At 35.7% G+C, this 20,565-nt stretch overlaps 1 protein-coding gene across 7 annotated transcripts in view; it reads right to left on the minus strand.

Annotated features, from left to right (window-relative positions):
• The window catches only part of MEF2A (myocyte enhancer factor 2A), an 83,015-nt gene that overhangs the window by 27,725 nt on the left and 34,725 nt on the right, over window positions 1–20,565 (minus strand). For 4 of the 7 annotated variants that reach the window (XM_026855746.1, XM_026855747.1, XM_026855749.1 and 1 more), the window contains exon 4: window positions 1,469–1,606. In XM_026855746.1, the coding sequence (XP_026711547.1) occupies window positions 1,469–1,606 (138 nt within the window). Of the gene's footprint in view, window positions 1–1,468; window positions 1,607–1,671; window positions 1,804–20,565 lie in introns of all 7 variants that reach the window. The other 3 variants (XM_026855750.1, XM_026855748.1, XM_026855752.1) reach the window with 2 other exon arrangements.

Below are 20,565 nucleotides of genomic sequence, written 5' to 3' on the forward strand. Positions count from 1 at the left end.
TTTCTCTAAGTTTCTCAATATAAAACTAATAAATGACAGCTTCCACACACACCTTACAATTACAAAAAGGCTGTCTCTGCCCATCTACAGTACTCATTTGGTTATGACTAAATTCTTCACACTTTGCCTCATTCCTATCCTTTGACAGTAATGAGTGCACTAGAACAAAAGAAATTATGTTCCTATACAGACCCAAAAGTACTAGAAATAGAACCATAACAGGTCCAATTTAAGCTACAAATACAGAACTATAGAGCTGAAAAATAATGTTACCATTTTTATTTATACTGATATCCCCATCAACAATTTAGGTTGTTCATGAAGACCACAAAAAATCAAGGAAGAGCAAATTAGCTGTAACATACTGAGAGATGAGGACTGAAGATGTCTCAACACAGAAATGCTGGATATCAAAAGCTTCAAAACAAAGCAAGAACAAAAGATAGTGGCTTCATTCAAGTATAAAAGGACCTTGCTAAAAGAAGTGATGGTGGGTGTCATGACTGTCAATTTGCTTTGAAGTCCCCAAAGATGGCCTTCTTGCTCTGAACAATGAAATAATTTCTAGTATTACCAAGTCATTTGAGGACACACTACTCAATTGCCCGAGGGTCTGTGCCGATTAACCTAGCCAGTCCATTTACTTTAATTGCTACAAGATTTGCAATGTTAAAAAATTCAAAGGCTGCGGCAGAGCCCTGTACTAATTTTCTCAGAAAATATCTCCCCTGTAATACTCAACACTAATTGGTTTTTGTAGATGGAAATTAAATGTCATCATGTAAACCTCCATGAAAAAGATGCAAAATTTACACTACTGTTAATGCCAAACTTCTTGAGTTCTGGAGCCGAGTGATTTATGGCTGCAAATGGGTTAGGCACTTGGGACAAGAAAATTTAGATCTTTCAGTGTCTATTGAAGTATTTGTTAGAATTTCAACAGAAGACACCGATCTTTTGAGGCTCCCATCATGCAGCAGTCTATCTTTAAACATCTAAATACCTTACTATAGTCTTCAGCAAGATAAATTTCACTGATTCGGTGACAAAATTAATCAATTCTATTTGCCTGCTTGTAACATACTTTAAAATCTTGATCAACAGACCAAGAGCTACAAGATATAAATAAACTATCCTTTATACTACAACAAAATGTGTCTTTATAAAAATCTTTTAGGTAGGGTTAGGCAATGAAGGTAGGGGCCTGAAATTTAGAAATGCAACTTCATGTTCACAAGGTATGAAAAACTATGAGTGCAAAAGAGAAGCTAGAGACAAATCTTCTTATACTTTAAGATAAAATGTGTTTTAACAAGATCAAATATCAGCATCTCATTTTTCCTCAGATATATATTCCCTTCTCAAACCATTACATCTTCTTGTCTTTGCAGTGGTTTTCAGTGGTAAGCAAACACCATGAAAGTTTTCATGCATGTAATAGAAGCACAAACCATACTTTAGTACTCACTGCGATTTTATGATTCCGCATCATATTATCAAACTCTTCATTTATTTTTTTATATTTTTCTTCTGTATGTGGCGTGAGCACATATGAAGTGTCAGGGTCCGGGCTGTCGCACCCTCTGTGTTCCTTCTTGTTCAGAGCCTAAATAATGAAGTTAATAAAAAGGATCAACAAATAAAAAGTAGAGATAAAATAAAAGTACTTACAGGGCCTCGCTTGAAAATAAAATCACTATCTTCATTTAGTTTGCTGAATCTGTCCTCCGATAGTGGACTGTGCTCAAAGTAATCGTCAGCATCAGGGCTCTCACAACCATTAAGGCCTTTCTTTCTTAAGGTCTGAAATACAATTGGAAAATTCACATACAAATCATACTAACTTGCCAAGAAGTTTTGTATACTACTGAATCATTCAGAGCCACTGAAACTACATGAAACTTTCACAGACAAAACTCACTGTTCAACAGACAGGCTCAGTCTTGCAAAATAGTGGCATAGTACACAAAGAGAAAATGTACATTCAGAGGCACAGACTCTCCCAGGTGCCATCTCATGGGTAACTTTAACCTACAAACACCTCATCTCTCCAGTGTTCCATGTAAAACCATTTTTAGATACTGGCTGATAAAGTTGCCTGACATACAAGGAGCATTCAAGCCTATGGCAAAGGAGTTAACGCTATCACTGACAATTAAAACCAGTTTACTGGATCGTTAATAAATTGATTTTAGCAACCCAATTTTAATATTCACGTTTTAAAGGGCACACAGAGAAACACAGCGGCTAAAATTTTTATCAATTTCAACAACTGCAGTACATTAAATATATGGAATATACTTGGTCTCAGTAGTTTATCAAGGCAGAATTTTCCTGCATTTCTATCATCCTGTATGATAACAAGAACTGCAAAAAAGTATTAAAAAAATTACATAATCCCCATCTAAAATGACTTCATTTGCTAAATATAGATTTTTTTCAGACTCCTTTAGACTAACTTGATGCAACTGCTTTACTGGGCTACTTCCTGTTTTCTGATGGAGAACTCACATCAACATTCCCTGGGGAAAAAAACAAACTTGTCTACAATCTAGGCATTCCAAATAAGCTACTGAAAGAAAGGATATGAAACTACAGGTCTCATGGCCAAATTTTAAAAGATATTTGTATTCTTTGTTTTTCTCTTTCACCCTATTACACAGTCAGACATCTTTCTTTACAAGTTCTCATCTACAACAAAACAAGATTTAAAATGTAACCTATGGAAAAGTCTTTAATGTTTTACAAAATTTTCAAAAGGAAAGCAATTTAAGTTTTTTAACTGCTATATATTAGCAGTACCTAAGGTAGCAGTAGGACTACAGAGGCATGAGGGGAGAGTCATGTGTTTTCTTTCTGTGAGAAATTATCTATATTCTATGAATTTTGCACTAAAAGCTCTAAAGATTTGAAACCTGCAAACTGACACTCTCAGCACCATCAAGAAACTGCATTTGTTTTCCTATAGAAGCTATGATCCCATAATGCACTGAATTTCCGATTTAAAAAATTTTTTTTTGTTTAGACTATAGTATTCATCATCATTTTTTCTTGAAGTGCTATCTACTAATTTTTAGTACAATAAAAAGTACAAAAGACTTTCTCACTATTCATATATATGCAAAATACTGCCTATTTCTACTTCAGTTTTAAAGCAGTACTTGAAAATTCAATTACACAGTCTGAAATTCTTGAATATCACAGGTCACCATAAGCTATAATTCCTTCTCAAGTTTCTTGGCTTGCTCCGCGTATCCCACACAGTATCTGGAACTCCCACAAAAATGTAATCACTAAATCAGCATATGGGGAAAACAGGTGTAGCTTCCTCCGACACCTGTCACAGCACTGATCCTGCTCCCCTAACCAATCAGCTGGACACGTATATGGACTTGGCCATACAAGGGCCGGCTGTTCGGCCTCTCAAGGTCGGAGCCTGTCATCTCTCTCCCAGCCCTTCCTAACAAGTCAGCCTGCCAGTCTTCTACACTTTGATATCAGTAGGGAAAATGTTAACACTGTATAATCTGGATTACACTTAACCCCTGCAACCCACAGAATACTGTAAATAGAATCCAAGTATGTCTTTACACAGCACTCAGCATCAACAAGCATATGTAATGTCCAAGACACAATTAGAAGCTGTATTTAGATACTAGAAAGAAAAATATTACAAGAAATACACTTATTGTCTAGTTTACCTCCTTTGATAAACACGTTAGAGCAATTTTAAGTATTGCAGTATAGGAGTTTTATTAGTGCTCCTTTCAATATTCTAAAACAATCAAGTAAAAGCTTTTAAGAATAATACTGCCAACTCATCCTCCCAGATCCATCTGAAAAATTATACTCAAAGTTCTACTATAAAGGCAGCTATTTAGTTAAATATAAAAAATGCATTTTTTCCTCTTGGCAACTTTTTAAAAGTTTTTGTTAACAATGGGGTTAACTCTGCTTCAACTCATGAGGAAGGAAAATGCCTCAGTATCTCCTGTTTAAGATTCTGGAAACCTTCACTCCAGATGGGGTTCCTGTCATTGTGGAAGGATTTAAGCCACAGTTCACTGTTACAGATAATAAGTCTGGGTCTGATATCCAAAGCTCTCTCTCCTTATCACTAAAACATGAACTGCCACTTTGAGGACCTAACCATAAAAAGACTGCCAACTTTATCATTGCCCAGTAACATAATAGTAAAACATTTCTGCTGCGTGGCTCCTACTAACAAGTGGAATGCTGTAATCTGTTCACACGGCCAGGCGAAGCCTACGCGAGACAGCCCAGCCTCAGCTTTCTCACAGGCTACAGAGTGAGACATGATAACAGGCCCTTGCTCACAGGAAAACAAGGAAGGCCATGACTGCTGGGAATCGCTCTATGGGGACACAGGAAAGCCAAACTCCATAAACAAGCGCTGCTGACTCCACCCTCAAGACTCTCTATAGCTAAAATTTGTTATTTCTCTGATTGATGTAAATAACTTGCCCCCCTGAGCTATTTCCAATTATAATAGACACTGAGATTTTTATTAACTCCAAAGATGGGAGGTGGGAGGGTAGAGTGAAAAAAAACCTGCCAGTTAGTAAGACCAAACAATATTTTTTAACATGAAGAGAGTTTTACTTCTCTGATGTGATTGATAAGCTTGTCTAGAATACAATCAGTTTTTGCAGTTGAGGTTAACATGGAACATAGATTTTCCTGTTACAGCAAGATGGAAATAGATAATTAATTTTCAGGTTTTGCTCTTGGATGCTCACTGCAATTGCCTTCTGGTGTTAAGTCGTGTTTTCCAGATCATATAAGGGAATGCGTAGCCTTTTGAGTTAATCTGTATTACTTTCCACTTCCTCTGAGACTTAGCCAAAATTACTGGAAATTGTTCCAATGTGTTTGCCAATGCATTTTATTATGCCCTCAGTTACTGAGATAGTGGAGCTTTGATATTAGACGGGATTAACTATGATGAGAGAAAAGTACTGGGTTTTGTCAGAAAATAATGCAAAGTATAAGGAACCAAGGCAGGTATGAAATCTTTTTTTAAAAGAATGAAGCTAACACAGCGATATAGTAGTGTGACATACAAAGTCACTACATAAGCGTTCCAGACAGCCACAGTCATCTTGATATTACAGAATGACACAGAAGTTTTAAGCTGCTTTTGTTTCACTGTGTAAAACTGAAATATGTGAGTATTATAATTATTAGCTTAATATTGGGGGGTTTTTAAAGGCACAGCTTAGGAAACATTGTATGAGAATGGCTGGACTAGCTCTGACAAGTTTAAATACTACATTCAAGTGAATGGTACAAGAGCCCCAATATTTTCCTGAACTTCCACACACAAAGTACTTTTAATTGAATTTTGCTAATTTAAGGAAAGAATCATGCCTTGGCAAGAAGCATCTAAGGAACAGAAGAAGGGCTTCTTGCAAAACAACAGCAACAAAATAATTAGCTGCTCTCTACAATTCAACACAAATTTTACTGAAACTGGTAATACAGATAACGAAGAGTATAAAAATACAATAAAGTGATTTATTGCATGATCCATGAGGAAGCAAAGACTATATTCAACTGTCACAGTGTAATTATCTTAGCAAAAGCTTCCTTCCACAAAATCCAACAGAGAAACATGAAATGCAGCAGCTTTAATCCTGCTGAGTCTCCACAGCATGAAATCAAGTCACCACCTTCTTCCAAGGCTTGTTCCAGCCCAGCTGCAAGCAGCTTCTCTCACACAAACTTACACTGGCTCAATATTGGTCATCAGCAGTTCAGGAAACCAGAAACTCTAAACTAATAAACACAGATTACTGCTACCAGAGATGAAGATAAGTGACAACCCCCAGCTGTCATCCTCCCCGTGAAAGACCCTGGTTTTTATACCCAACTCTGAAAGGACATGTTGCTAATGGTTAAAAGAGCACAAACGACATGTTTTGTGCTTCAATTCCGTGAGTGTGGTTAAAAAGCCAAGACTTCTGGTATTAGTGATCTGGGCTCCTTACCAGCAGCTCTGGCGAAACTGTAGAGAACTTGATTATGTTCCCTGTCACCTCAGGAAATAATATTTTTCTGACTTAAAGCAAAAAAGTAGGATGACCTCATATGTAGAAAGTGTTATGAAGCACAAAAAAGTGTCAGTTCATTCAAAACATTTTCAGTGTTTGGTTTCTTGTAATATTAGACAAAAAGGAAATGGTTGTTTCTATCAATGCTACTATGTATCATATTAACAAGCTCTATTTTTGCACTTACTATTGGAGCTGGCCAAACAGGATTTTTATTGATGTTTCATCCCAAATCATGAGGGAAAACATTTCCAAAATTTGGCTAAGATTGAAATGAAAAGTTATTTCCCTTGGAAAGGGCAAAGCTTTCACTTAAAACCTGTGGCTAATTCTGTTTCTCCTGTTGCAGTCAGAGCACAGAAGAGCTGTGAAGCAGCACAGATTTGGAGGAAAAACTTTTTTTAAAATTGTCATTTTAAAAAGTGTAAGTATTCCTCAGGCCTGAAGTAACAGAAAGGCTCCACTAGTACTGCTAAATATTACTGCTGCTCTAGTAGGCACTTACACCATGGTTAACAAAAGGATAACCAAACAGTTTCCTCATGCTCTAGAGAGCTGCCATGCAGCAGGGGAGAGGACATTGCTGCCACTTGCACCAAATCCCAAAGGCTCTTCACCCACAAATGCAGCTGCCAAGTGTTTATTTTACACAGCTCTGTACAGGGAGGATGGGACTAAGCATCACTGCCATCCACAATGGGAATAACGACAAGACCGCTGAGGCAAAAGATTGTGAAGTTTGCAATCACACCAACAAAATGCATAAGCCAGTACGATTAGTCCAGACTGCAATAGTGCCTTTCCTATCAATGTTCAGGAACAAAAGAAAATAATTCCTAAAAGAGAGACCCCAGGGTAACCAAGAGCTATCTAGCTGTACTGTAGCCTTCAGGATCAGTCTCACATTCCATCTCTGCAAATGATTACAGGGATTCACACTTTTAAGGTTATTTCCCCATTCTTTAAGGGAATTGCTGAAATATCTGTGGGAGCAGTTTGACAAGCTGACTGACAGCAACAACTTAGTGCCACAGAAAGCGCAGGATCCTAGAGACCACCCTTACACCAACTCTGATGTTTGCTCGAGCCTGCAATAACTAATTTTTTGTTCACTAAAATGACAGAAAACTCTCCTTGGACGTTCTTTATTTTACTTATTTTTGCTGGGTTTGTTTTCAGTTGTAGCAGGAATAAGTTGGTTTTTCAATGTATGGGCTAAGCACCACAGATAGAAAGTAGGCAGAAGAAATGGCCTGTTCACTGCATCAGCCACCATTGATAATCGTGCTCTAATTAAAAAACTGCACCTTTTTTTCCCCTGAGATATTCACAAAAGAAAGGACAAATACAGTAGTCACAGCACCAGACTCCCACCCGGTTTTCATTCTTCTTATGTGAAACATCAGTGAGAGAAAACAGGGCATAGTCCTTTAACACAGTTCAGCTCCCCACAGCAAAGAGAGGCTTCAGCTGGTAAGAGCTACAGGTATCACTACAGACTTTACACATAGTAAGAAGTCATGCTGAAAGCATGACAATTGCTTTATTATTTGCTTCCTGTTACATATTATCATCAAGAAATTGAGCCCAAAACCAGGCTGAATTACTCTTCTTTTGTAACACAAAATATTTCCTTTCATCACCCTGAACAATACTATGGTGTATCATCCTTTACATACAGTCATTTCTCCTCTATTATATATAAAACATATTAAAGTATCTGAGGAGTATTCTTAGTCATTGAAATCTATTTATATTTTTTAAACTTCCTGCAGGTCAGTATAGCTTCTCAAGTATTACCGTTTCTTTTCTCTAGAGTAATAACATGGTTCTGGTTCTGCAAAGTCCGAGCTTGCCCCTGCAGTGCTGGGTATGCGAATTTTACCAGAGTCTAAAATACAAGCAAGAGTGAATACTAAATGCAGTGTATACAAGTGAACAGATAGATAAAAAAAAATATGTAATTCAACTGAGTAACAGTGTTCTGTGTTTGAAGCTCATCAACATTATTTCTGTAGGCTTCGATTTCTTTTTCATCGTTAGATCTCCTGGATTATTTCATGTAAAGTTTCAAAATTTTGTAAATTTTCCTAAGGCTCTATTAATATTCTCAACTTCAACCACTAAAGCATCTTCAAATTTGATTATGAAGCTGATGTTCCTTTCCATCGAGTTATGAGGCTACTTAAGTTTATCCTTAATACTATTCCTTTCAGTACTCCTGTCATTTTCTAGTACATTTTGCTATGCTATTAGTTAGAATTTCACATTCTAATTGCAGCCACAAATACATATGTCCTAAAACAGCACAGTAAAGCAGAGCGGTGCACAGCTCTCAAAACTTCAGAGAAATGCATAGGTCAAATTAGATTATGACAGACATTTCCATGAGCTAAGCAACTTGGAGAGCTTAACTTCTTAAAGAACAAGGCCTCACTAATCTTTCTGGTAGGCTTCCCAACCAAAACAATGTATAATAAGTAAAATCTGAAAAATCGACACACTCTACTTTCAGCTTACTTAAATAGTATTTTCCATACTTATGCTCAATTAGTGGTATTACAAAAGTAAATAATGTTTATTATGCAAAGATATCTAGACATCAAAAATTTGGAGTACAGTATTAACAAAGTTTGCTACAATGATTATATTTCTTGGCCATATATTACAGTATGTTGGGGGACAAAAAGGAGGTTTAGGGTTAATTACTTATTCCAGTGTTACACAAACAAAAAAATTATAAGCCTGCCTAGCACTAGGCCATAAAAGACAAGAAAGAGTCCTTTAAGCAATGCTCTACTATATTCAGTTTTAGGCAAAGATATTCATCATTTACAGATGAAAAATGTTCATGATTTTAAATTTTATCAGTGTCCCTGTTATATACCACTCTAAGAAAAGACACAGTCTTGTTTCAAATGTTGGAGCACTTCCAGTATCTGGCAAATTTTAACATGTATCCCTCGCTTGCCAAACATGAAAGCTAGCTGTCAAATTCCTCCAAGATATGATAAAGATGGCACTCAGGATTCAAACTCTCATTTATATAAAATAACACATACAAAAGGTTTTTAGACATGACATGGTATGAAGCTTAAATTCTAGATTGAAGCATCTTTGCTGTGAAACATTTTAAATAGATAAACCACAAGGAGTTACTGAAGAATAATAATTTTATGGGCTTATAAAATCCACTCTTTTCACTCCCAGAATGCACTGGACTAGAAGGTATAGGAAGGGAAGCTGCTTATTTGTATTTGTGATTTTAGAGAAACATTAACTGTAAACTCTGGACTTCATAATGCAGTTGCTGACCTACAAACCAGCTGGATTGCTCACTCCTAAATAAACTTCTTGAGACTTAAAACAGTTAGTAAGCCATTAGCACTGATAATACTATTTCCACAGTGAAAACTAAATCAAGCTCTCAAAGTCTGACATTTGATGCATTTGTCTTTGCTTCACTTTCTATCCAACTTACTAAATTATTGAATTTTATATTGCTGAGTAGTTTTTCAGTTTACCTGTTTTATAGAAAGTACCATCAACTAGGTATTTCCAATAAAGACTACAAAATTGCCAGTTTAAGTTGGTCCTATTAAATCTTTTTCTTAAAAACAAAAGACAAAGGAGATTGATGTTCATCTTCAGGAAGCAGAAACTATTCCTTAGCATATAAATTAAATATTTTTTATAGTTTATATTCCTTTCAAGGAATGCAGTCTGCAACAAACCAAATTAATGGTAAAACCAAGCAAAACAGTTCTATGTTAGAATGTTCAAAGAGATATTTTATGGTATACAAATGCTTTTTTGAATCCTTACTCAAGGGTCAACACGTACATACACATCTTCCCATATGTACCTCTTCACATACTTGCAATGGTTAAAAATATAAATCAGCAACAGCAGTAGCCGACTGAATGCCTCCTTTCAGCAACAGTATATTGCAGATAAGCCATATGGAACATGAAAAGTTTCCAAGTGTAGCAACCCATCTGCATAATATCCTTCATAATCTTTTAGAAGTTCTTTAGTAAAAATATTATCTCCTACTCATAGTTTGCCAAGAAAAATTTTCTAAACTCCAATTACAAATCACTGATATAAAAAGAATGGGTTTCTTTTGGTCTACCTGCCTATGCAGTATTGCTATTTCAAACATTTCTTGTCCTGAATTTCTCCTTACAGCTTGAAAATTTGAAAGGATAACAGAAACTATTTCAAAGTCTTGGTATTCAAGATAACTTAGTATTATCAAAAAAGTAATTACAACACAAATAGGAATTATTCCCAAAGAAAATGTTTAGTGGATTCTAAGCATTTATACGATTTTTAAAATACCATTCTCATGTAACATTAAGGGAACTGGCTACACTAATGTCTACCAGAATAAGCTTCAATTGCCTTTAATACTGGTATGGAACTACCCTTTTGTTTCACCCAAAAAAGTGTCTAACTGTACAGAGAAATCACTAAAAGTATGTGTAGATACATGTGTGCACTCTAAACGGGTGTGGTGTGTGTACACACACAAGCATTATTCTAGTTCATATCACTACTACAGAATATTTACCAAAAAATAAGCAAGTTAAGACAACTGAAAGCAGGTACTTGAAAACACCAACTGAGATAAGTATGTACAACAGGAAGCAGCAAATCTCTCCAGAAATAAAGTAGGGTACAAGCATACACATCTCTATTTTTAATGAATTAAAATAATTAGAATGTAGGACTTCAAGACACAAAGCCATAATAAGTATGTCACAATTTGTGGTTTGAGTACTGAACTTCTCGGTTGTGTCAAAGGAATATTCCCTTGCATAACCTTCACTTAGAGTGAATTATCAAAAGCACAAAGCATTTCTTTGAAGACTGTCCTCACCTAACCTGAAAAGGCGGTGGGAAATCAAAGGTGGGATCCGGAGAGGTTGAGAGTAAAGAGTGTACCAGAATCAGGGATAGTGAGATATGAGTAAGCTTTACTCTATCATGTGTAATTCATGTCAATGTTGCATAAAGACTGGCTCTGGCATGCCTGATTTTTTTTCTTTTTAACAAGTCACTATACTCAGCAAGTACTGAATTGTAAGTTAATGCAAATAAGAGCACGGCTTTAAATGGCATCGGTTTGTTATAGTTAGAAGAGCTTTCAGTGGGACAATGCATAAGAGCTTTGAACTAAAAAATCTTCACAATATTCCCAATGAATTTGGAAGTTTTTAATTAAGAATATATTATTCACTTTCTATTGAAAGTAACTAATAATTCAAGTAAAACATTATTTAAATATGTTAAAATTCACATTAATGTCAATTTAACTTAACTAGCATTGCATAGTCTATACTATAAATTACAGACCTGTAAACTCCCACATGAAATATTACATCACTGATATGACATTAACAAGATGTAAGTCACAAAGACATCAACAATACTCCATGTGTATTGATTTAAGTACTATGAAGAGTAAGAATGATATGATATAGCAAGGGCTGTCAAGAGATTCATAGGTCTGTAACACAAGAACTACCACCATAAACACTTTCTTTAATCAGGTGATAAAACAGTTACTATGCAAAACGTACCAGGTAAAAGGATCAACATGAAGTCCTTTGTTCAGATGAGTGTTAAATATGTTACAGCCTAGATGGTTTACTTGCAGTAAAACACTGGCAATGAACAAACCACAATCTCCATCATATGATCACAAGTATCTGACCACACCCACATGGTGGTTACATGACTGGGAGGTTGAATGACAGTATGAAGATGATCTGTAGTTTTTTCCTGGAGGCTAGGCTCCCCGAGCCCTCTTCTGCAGAAGACCCATCACCTTAAGGCTGAAACATCGAGATTATTCAAAAGCAAAGTACTAGAAACTTAACAGAAACACAGCATGTAAACATGCTGAGGTCCAAAAGGAGTCAAGCATCCTATAGTTGACTCTCCCTCCTTTTTGACAGTTTATGCTAAACCATTGGTTGATGAACAGCAATGATCAAGAAGCTTGCACTTCTCCTGTCCCTTCTGCAAGGTGGTTAATCCCCAGCAAATTGGCAAGGTTGACAGCTGAATACACTACCGAACCCATGAGCTTCAAAGTCAAAAGCTGGGGTTACATTAACTCTCCACTGAAATCAGGAGTATCACCAGAAAGAATAGTTATTTATCTTACTATAGTTCCAGAAGATGCATTGTTCTGGGGTCTATTCTTTCCACGCACAGCTTGTGTAAAGTCACTCACTCTTGATTAACAGATGCCATGGTCTTCACTTTGAAATTACAAAGTAAAAATATACTCTACTGTCAATACAGAATTTCAAAAGCACCAAATTCTGCAGCAACACAAGGGCTGCAGAATACATAAGACCAGCACAGCTTGAAGAACTTGTTAATACAAGTGAATAATTATGTCTTTGTGTGACTGCCTGCATGAACTCCAGCATTAACAAGCAGTGAGCTGTTACAGATTTTCTTGGAGTCAATTTTCAATCCTACTTAACACAACATCTCCAGAACAGCTAAATCCAGAACAGGATCTTTGATATGCATTTCCGAGCAGTGGGTGTGAGAACTGGACTTTGTGTGTCTGCCCTATAAATTTCAAAACTAAAAAACATTCTCCAAACACACTGCAGAATCAGTTGCAAAAACATCACTTGCACAGCTGGGAAATAAATACAGGACTTCGTAACAGAGGAGAATCACTGTTTTTATGTAGCACCTATTTAAATAAATACTAAAACCTGTCTCCAAAGGAAATGAGAGGTATGTGCTATTCACCAAGAATAGAAGCTATATGCAATTTTTTAAAAAAAAGCTGCTTTCATTAAGTTTTGATTCTTTGGAATGTGTTATCCAAGTCTATATCCAAACAAATACAGAAATATTGAGCCATAATCACCCTTTGCTTCTAAAGGAGGGTGGCAAGTAAGAGGTATAGGATGTAGCAATCACTCCAACAAACCCTCATGGGCCAAAGAATCCCAGAGGCAAGATGGACCCTTAACAAATCTCTCAAAAGACTCTTAGTTACTCCACTTCAAAGTGCATCTTTATTTTACAGATGTCTAGAACATTTGACACATTTTAGCTTCTACAGTTCAAAGTTTATATTTTAATCAAGATTGGTAAGGAAGGGTGGAGCAAATATGATACTACTATCTGCTAATTTGCAATATAAACCTAAGTCAAGGGTAGTTTTACTAGAAAACACATGAGAAGTACTTACAATAGTCATAATCTAAAAAAACAACACAGATTCCACCTAATGGCATGTTTTACATTGTAAGACCTCATGCAAAAGCACAAAAGTCTAAGTTTTCTACAGTAAACCGAACAAAAAAGTTTTCTTTATTCAAATCTCATCTAAGTTACCTGAGAGAAAACAAGTTTTGCTCTTACTGCTCTGAGCATTTGAATAGTTTGATTTATTCCAATTACATCTAGATACTGCACAGTGCAAAGGAAAGCACAAAAACCACAGAACTCAAAGTAGTTAATATCATGTAATTAGAAATCAAAATATTCATTATATTAATTAGCACAGTTAGGTATTTCTATCTTTAACGGTAAATATGTCTGGAGTTCAATGAGACACTTATAAAATTTTTACATCATCCAAACTGAATTATCCACAACTCATGCTACCACTAGAAACTGAGGAAAGAACTTTTAAATAGCATTACTAGATACAGTCTGCACTTCAGGATTACAGTGAGAGGTCTATACCACTGACTGGCAGGACAGGACACTGAACAGTCATGCCCACAGCCATGTCTGTCACATTCAGAACTGTTCTAAGAACTAAAGCACATCCCAGAAGTTTAGTGATTATGAGTAGCTCGTAGCTACAAACACTGGTACTGATGGGAACTGAAACAAGCCATGATTTAAATTGTTTTAAAGAAAACTATTACCTGCTTAGAGAAACTGCTACCTATACACCCCAACAAGCACTACTCCAGCTCTGCCTAGAACTTGCTTCTTCCAGATGATGACTTACAACGAGTCATTCACTCTATCTATTAAGCTAGATCTATTTATTGTTATTTTGGGTTTCACATCAAATTCAGGAAAAAAGTTAACATTTGACAGAGGCAGGGAGGAGAAGGGAGAAAGTTTAGTATATTAGCTACATTTTCTCAAGAGATAGTAGGAAAGGAGGGGAAGAAATTCTGGTCTACGAACAGAATTTAAAACACTGGTCTAGCAAGTAGCTCACAGGACAATTAACCATTAAGACAACCAGGTCAAAACACTGATAGCTTGGAATGAGGACAGGGAAGATATAGGTATTATCTTTTTACTAATGATATTTGGACCTGTGTCATTCCCTTTAAAGAGAGATTAAAATAAATTGGGAAACAAATTCTCAAAGAGAAAAACATGCTATTATGACCAACTCAAATTCTTGATGTGCCTTCTCAATGAAATACAAAGTTATCTTGGTTCTTAAAACACACCCACATCACCTATTGTAGGGTTGCTTCTGCAGTTTTCAGTTGACAGATACCATACAAAGGCCCTCTATTAGTATTTGACAAATTTAAGATTCTGGTCCTCACAGCAGCACAGCCTCCTGAAGAGCCTTCTGATTCAATTTGAGATTCTACTGATGTACAGCCAAATAAGCTGTCATTCATCAGCTAAGTGATTAGCTTTTTCTGTTAGTTTGCTAAAAAAAAAGTAAGGAGAACATCATAGCAAATTTCATTTCACAGCTTTAAGATAATCTCACTAGTTTAACTGTCATAGGACAGAGAGCAATCTGAACCGGGACTACATAAAATTACTACTGCTAATAGAACAGCTTAGCACAATCATTATTAGCAAGAGACTTCAGAAACTTTATATAAAGATGCATTCTGGACAAATTTCATATATATAGGTAGAAATCATCTTGCATTCTTAACCCTAAAACACTAAATTTAATCACTGGTTTAGACATGAGAAAAGTGTAGCTCTAGATTATTTGCTGGCAAGCCAAAGCTGTTTAAAAAAAAATATATATATATGCCTATCCAACTTCCAGCAATTGTTTATATATCAGAAATGAAGGAACACAAAATGACATTAACTAGGAACAAAAACTTTTTTCTAGCGCTGTCAGCTTTCTTAAAGTCACTAACAAAAAAAAAAAAGAAGCCCAAGCATGTCAACATTAGTCACCAGCATGCCCAAAGCAATTTCAGCATAGCCAAAGGTCAGTTTAAAGTAGAAAAATATTACCAAATAAAAGATATGGAAAAATTAATGATAACAGTAAACAGCTCAAAATTACTTTGGCAATTAAGTGTTGAACTTGATCTCCCAAATAAAAAAATAAAAAAAAGAGAGGACAGACACCATTATGATCAGTAACTGGTTTGCTCAGCATAGAACACACAGGTATCTTCTGTCACTATATTCAAAACAAATATTTGCTGTATTTAACACATTTAAACCTTTCAAGGCAGCTGTTTCTCCCTAAAACCTGGGTGGGAAATAAAACCCCAAATCATAACCTGTTTACAAGCCAGATTATAGTAAAAACTTTTACTAGGAAAAAAAAAAGATTCAAACTACTATATATATAAATACACATATATTCTATACATCTAAGTTTTTGATAAATCATATTGCAGACCACTGCAGTTTTTATGCATTTTCTCTTTTTAAGGTAAAAGTGAGATTTTAGTCCTTAACCATACATAAATCCTCCTAAATCACCTCCTTAAAATGTCTCAAAGGCATTTGTGTGCCATCTCAAATTATTTCAAATGTTATATGCAGTATAATTACATTTACATAATCATTTGGCAAATCAAGTCCAATAATGCCTACATTTTCTCAGTATCACAAGCAGATTACAAAGTAATTTCCTTACCTCACTGGAACCATCTTTAAGCTTCTTCCCTCTTTTAAATGTATACCACTTATTTCCACAGTGTGGTCCATGCTATTTGGAGACCAAAGCAAGTGGTCCAATCAATTAAAACACACGATAATGCTATTTACCATACTCATATGTATTCTTGTATCAACCCAAAGATTTTTCCTTTTTTCTTTCTTCCCCTAAGTCCAGCCCACTTCTGGCAATTCTCCATCTATCAGATATGAAGGAATGCAAAACATTAACTAAGCAGCATTGTCAACCTTCCTACAATCTGCAGTGTGTGTCTAACCAGCAACATTCATGGTATCACTTCTCAACACTCTTAGTTCTATAAAGCTGTGTACTTCATGTAAGTTTGTATAAAGCTGTATACTTCATTTCTATAAAGCTGTATACTTCATGGAAATTTGTATATTTTAGTCACCTAGATCAAGCATCAGTTTTTTTTTTTCAACTGAAGGTAGTTGTAGAGCGCTCTCTTCCTTTTTAAAAATGTTTTAAAACTTACCATGAAATGTCTCTTATGAAACACTTCAAAGAAATCTATTTTTGCAGGATGCAATTCACCTTCCACCATCTTACTTTTTAACTTTGAATAGCAAAACATGGAAGCTCAAATTGCTTGCCAAAGGCATATCTAGACTGCATACACCAGGTATCCTCCAAGGAAGGAAACAGAATCAACTTAACTGAGTATCTTTCTCATGTAATTTTGTATGTGTGCATGTATGTGTATTGAGATACCATTCCAAAATCTTCAATTGCCTATGAAGTTCACCCAAATTTTAAAAAAGAAACTATGAACCAATTCAAGCTCTACCAAAATACCTTAACATGTCATGGTTAACTAACTACTACACTGTATGACACACCATAAAAGTTCAAAATACATGTTGTGTTGGTAATGCATAGCCTGGAAAAGAATCAATGCTGGGGAGGTAGAGAAAACTGGATAAAAAAACAAAACCAAAAAGCTTTTGGTTTATAAAAATAGTGTTTCAACACCAACTTTTCTGTTTATGCTCCCCACACTGTTACACTTGTCTCTTGGCATATGCTCCATCTGGCTGTGGAGATGCATCTGCTTCTTTATGCTGCAGGCTCTACATGTGCAGATGAGCTCTACATGCTTACTCAAAGCTATGATCTGACAATCGCATCTCTGATACTATATATGTCTATGACTAAAGAACACGTATTGCTCCTATAACAGCTCTTCATTACAATTTTGTGAAAAGGCAGAGAAATAGAATGCCCAATTGGTATTTTAATGCAAGATGATACACTGAATACAGCTTCTATAAAATTAAACTTGTTTATTTACACCACTGTAAGGAGCAGCAGGTACATTTACCTGCTTTCTGTCCTGCTTCTGTCAAAACTGTGACACGACCACTATCACCCCAAGCCATCACAAACATTATTTTCTATTAGAATAAGCATTTTCCATGTCAAGATTTAATACAAACATCCAAATCACTCACTGTAACTTACACCAAGAAACAGTTATGATTATTCCAATACAGCAGTCTTCCAAATAATTTACAGTAATTACATGACATGGTTCAGGATAGATTTTTTTTTTATATATACTTTTTAATTATATAAAATTTAATGTTACAGATTATTGCATATTTCAAGGACAGCTGTCAATATTTGGGGTATAACCTAAGCCTTATACAACACATTATATTATACTGAAAACACCATTAAACTATACAGCACAGAAGAGGCTCATTAACAGACACCCATCCGAAATTCTCATGGGCACAGATGCCAACCAGCAAAGTAGGTCACATTTCAAACAGGCTCCTAAAAAATCAAATCACCTCAGTTTGATGAGGTGATACAATGGAACACGCACAACCCATCCACAGCCAATTGTAGGTGAAATAAACCCTGTTTTGCTGTATTATTCAAGGAACATCAAAATGTGGAAGAGAGATTAAAAAGTTGAGCTAAACGGGCAAGATGATCCCGTTTTCAGCCTCTGACTCACAGAAAGAGAGGCTGGAAGAGAAGGAACAACTGCTGCTTTCTGAGGTACTCCTGAGGGATAGAAAGGCCCAACATGGAAGTGTTACCCTGTAGATAATCTACTAATCTTAACACACCTTACAGTACTAAAGAAGATTGAGTGTGAGGGCCTGTTCACTTCCTCTGGATAAAAAAGGATAAATGCTCAAGGTCTCAAATTGTCTTTTATACATTAAAACATTTTGTTGACCATATGGATACAGAATTCTGATAAAACCTGAAATTCTTCCCATTTTACTCTGCAGAAGTACTCTGCTACATTTATTTTTTTTTCAGGAAAAGTAGTTACTTGCCAAGAATAATGTGTTACAGAAAAGAAGTTCATGAACATTAAAGCATCAAATGCTGTAACACCTACGGCAAGTCCTTCAAATGATAGATTCAGTGTAACCATCTTCAACTATGCCATTATGGCTTTGTGAAACTAAATATATGATCCTAATGCTTCAAAAATTCAAAACACACACTGAATGAGAATTTCACTTTTTTCAATATCCCTATATGGTCCATCTAACCTGTGCAAGAGCACTAGCTTTCACTCAACTCTGAAAAAAATAAGACAAATGAAACCTTATTGTACAAACCCTCTCCCATCTGATGTGAGAAGGGACCATATTGTCCAAGAGCAAGAAACATCAAAGAATTTTTTTGAATACTAATTTAGATTTCTGAACTCGTATGAAAAAGCTATTGTGGAATTTCAACAGAAGATATGTTTTTCTTCTCATGCGGCTTCAAGGAAACATTACACTCACTACCTCTTGAATAAATGCCCTTTACAAAAAGGTCAGGAGATCAGCAATCATAAGCAAAGTTTCACTGTCCTCACATCAGATGTGTTCAGCTTCCATATTTCAGAGGGATACAGAAATAAATCTAAAAAAAACATTAGACCAATTGTGCCTGATCTGATAAGCAAGGAAATTTCACAGACCTGTGTATGTTCTGAAGCTTGAGTGTTTCAATCAATCCTGTTTTCCCTATTCACCTCTTTTTCCCCAATGCTGTAAAACAAGATTCAAACTGCAAAATGTCAAAGATCAACAAGGTTGAATCTCAGCTCAAAAATGCCACACAAAATATCCTTTAAAACTGGTTACAGGACATCTGTTACAAGATCTTCTCCTTTAATTTTAAGAGTACCAAATGGCAGGAAACAGACCATCCCCCAGTATACTACTGATAGTTAGAAAACTAAGCTCATACTAAAACAAAATTCTTTAACTTTCAATTCCAGCTATTCAAAAGTCTATAATTCTGCCCAGATGGTTGAAAAAACATATTCTTTACACCGGTATTAGTTAATAGTTACCAAGTAGCTATGAAAGAAAAAAAAATTATGATGACAAAATCCCAATGGTAAGAATAAGTAAAGCCACAATTTATTGATAGGTGAACTGTTCAGAAGTTGAATGGAAGGAAAAAAAGGGGGAGGAGAACAAGGAAATATTAACAGAAATATAAAAGAAAAATGGAACCAACAAAAAACAAAAAAGGGACAAAGTTTAGAAAATAACAGGTACAGGACAGCAACAGAGCATTCACAACTACAATAGCACGTACAGTGAAAGACATAAGGGTATATATCAAGAAAAATTCCAGTATTCATTTAAAATGCCAATGCTCTCCCTCCTGCTATGTTTTCACACAGACGTTCCAGTAGCAACACAAGATACCAAGCTCTGGGCATATAAAAGCAATTCCTATGCCAAAATTGAACAGGAGACAACTACAAGGGGAAGACATCTCAACTTCACTTAATCATTTACACCATTGCCATCTATCCAGTATGGAAAGTAACAGTAGACTGGTTTCTTCCCTTATACAGCTTCCAAGCTGAGTAGAATAAGCTTTCCTTCTAACATAAACAAAAAACAAACCAAAGAGACAAAAACTCCTGTCATGTGTACCAGGACCACAGTGGGTCAAGACTAGTTTCATGATGAGCTTGCATCACAGTAAATACAAATTCAAGCAGGCAAGTGAATTACTAAAATGTTAACTAAGATTAGTAACATTAGCTATAACTCCATAAAACGGAATTACTTTTTCTAAACTGGTTTAGTATATAATTTGACAGATTTTAGACGAAGGGGGGGTCAGTAACTTTTACTTGTTGAAATAATATTTCTACATAGGGTAAATGAAGAGAAGACATTTTACGTTGTTCTTTCAGAACATTTCCAAAATGCTGGTACCATAACTTCACCTCTATCATGCCACAAACATCCATCAGTGGTGACATTACATGAAACAATAAGCTTCTGGCAGCTTGCTACTGCCTAAAATACAGGAGTCTCATTCTCCCCCACGTCATCTCTTCTCCCATGTCCCTCCCTACCTATGCGGTCCCTGTCAGTGTATCTGCTCCAAAGCACGTCATATTCTCTACCGAACCAATTCGGCTCTCTTGTAATGCAAAAAAGTAGACCATTTTCCACTGAAAATGAATGTTTTTTTTAAGTTAAAGACATTATTTACTTACAGTGGGAAGCAAACCATCCAAACCCAACCACGAATGGTATCTCTTAATTGCCTAAAAACCAATAACTAATAGACTACAAAGTTACCATA

The sequence above is a fragment of the Athene cunicularia genome (assembly GCF_003259725.1).
Source record: "Athene cunicularia isolate RWA chromosome 10 unlocalized genomic scaffold, athCun1 chr10_part1, whole genome shotgun sequence".
In the NCBI taxonomy this organism is placed as follows: domain Eukaryota; kingdom Metazoa; phylum Chordata; class Aves; order Strigiformes; family Strigidae; genus Athene; species Athene cunicularia.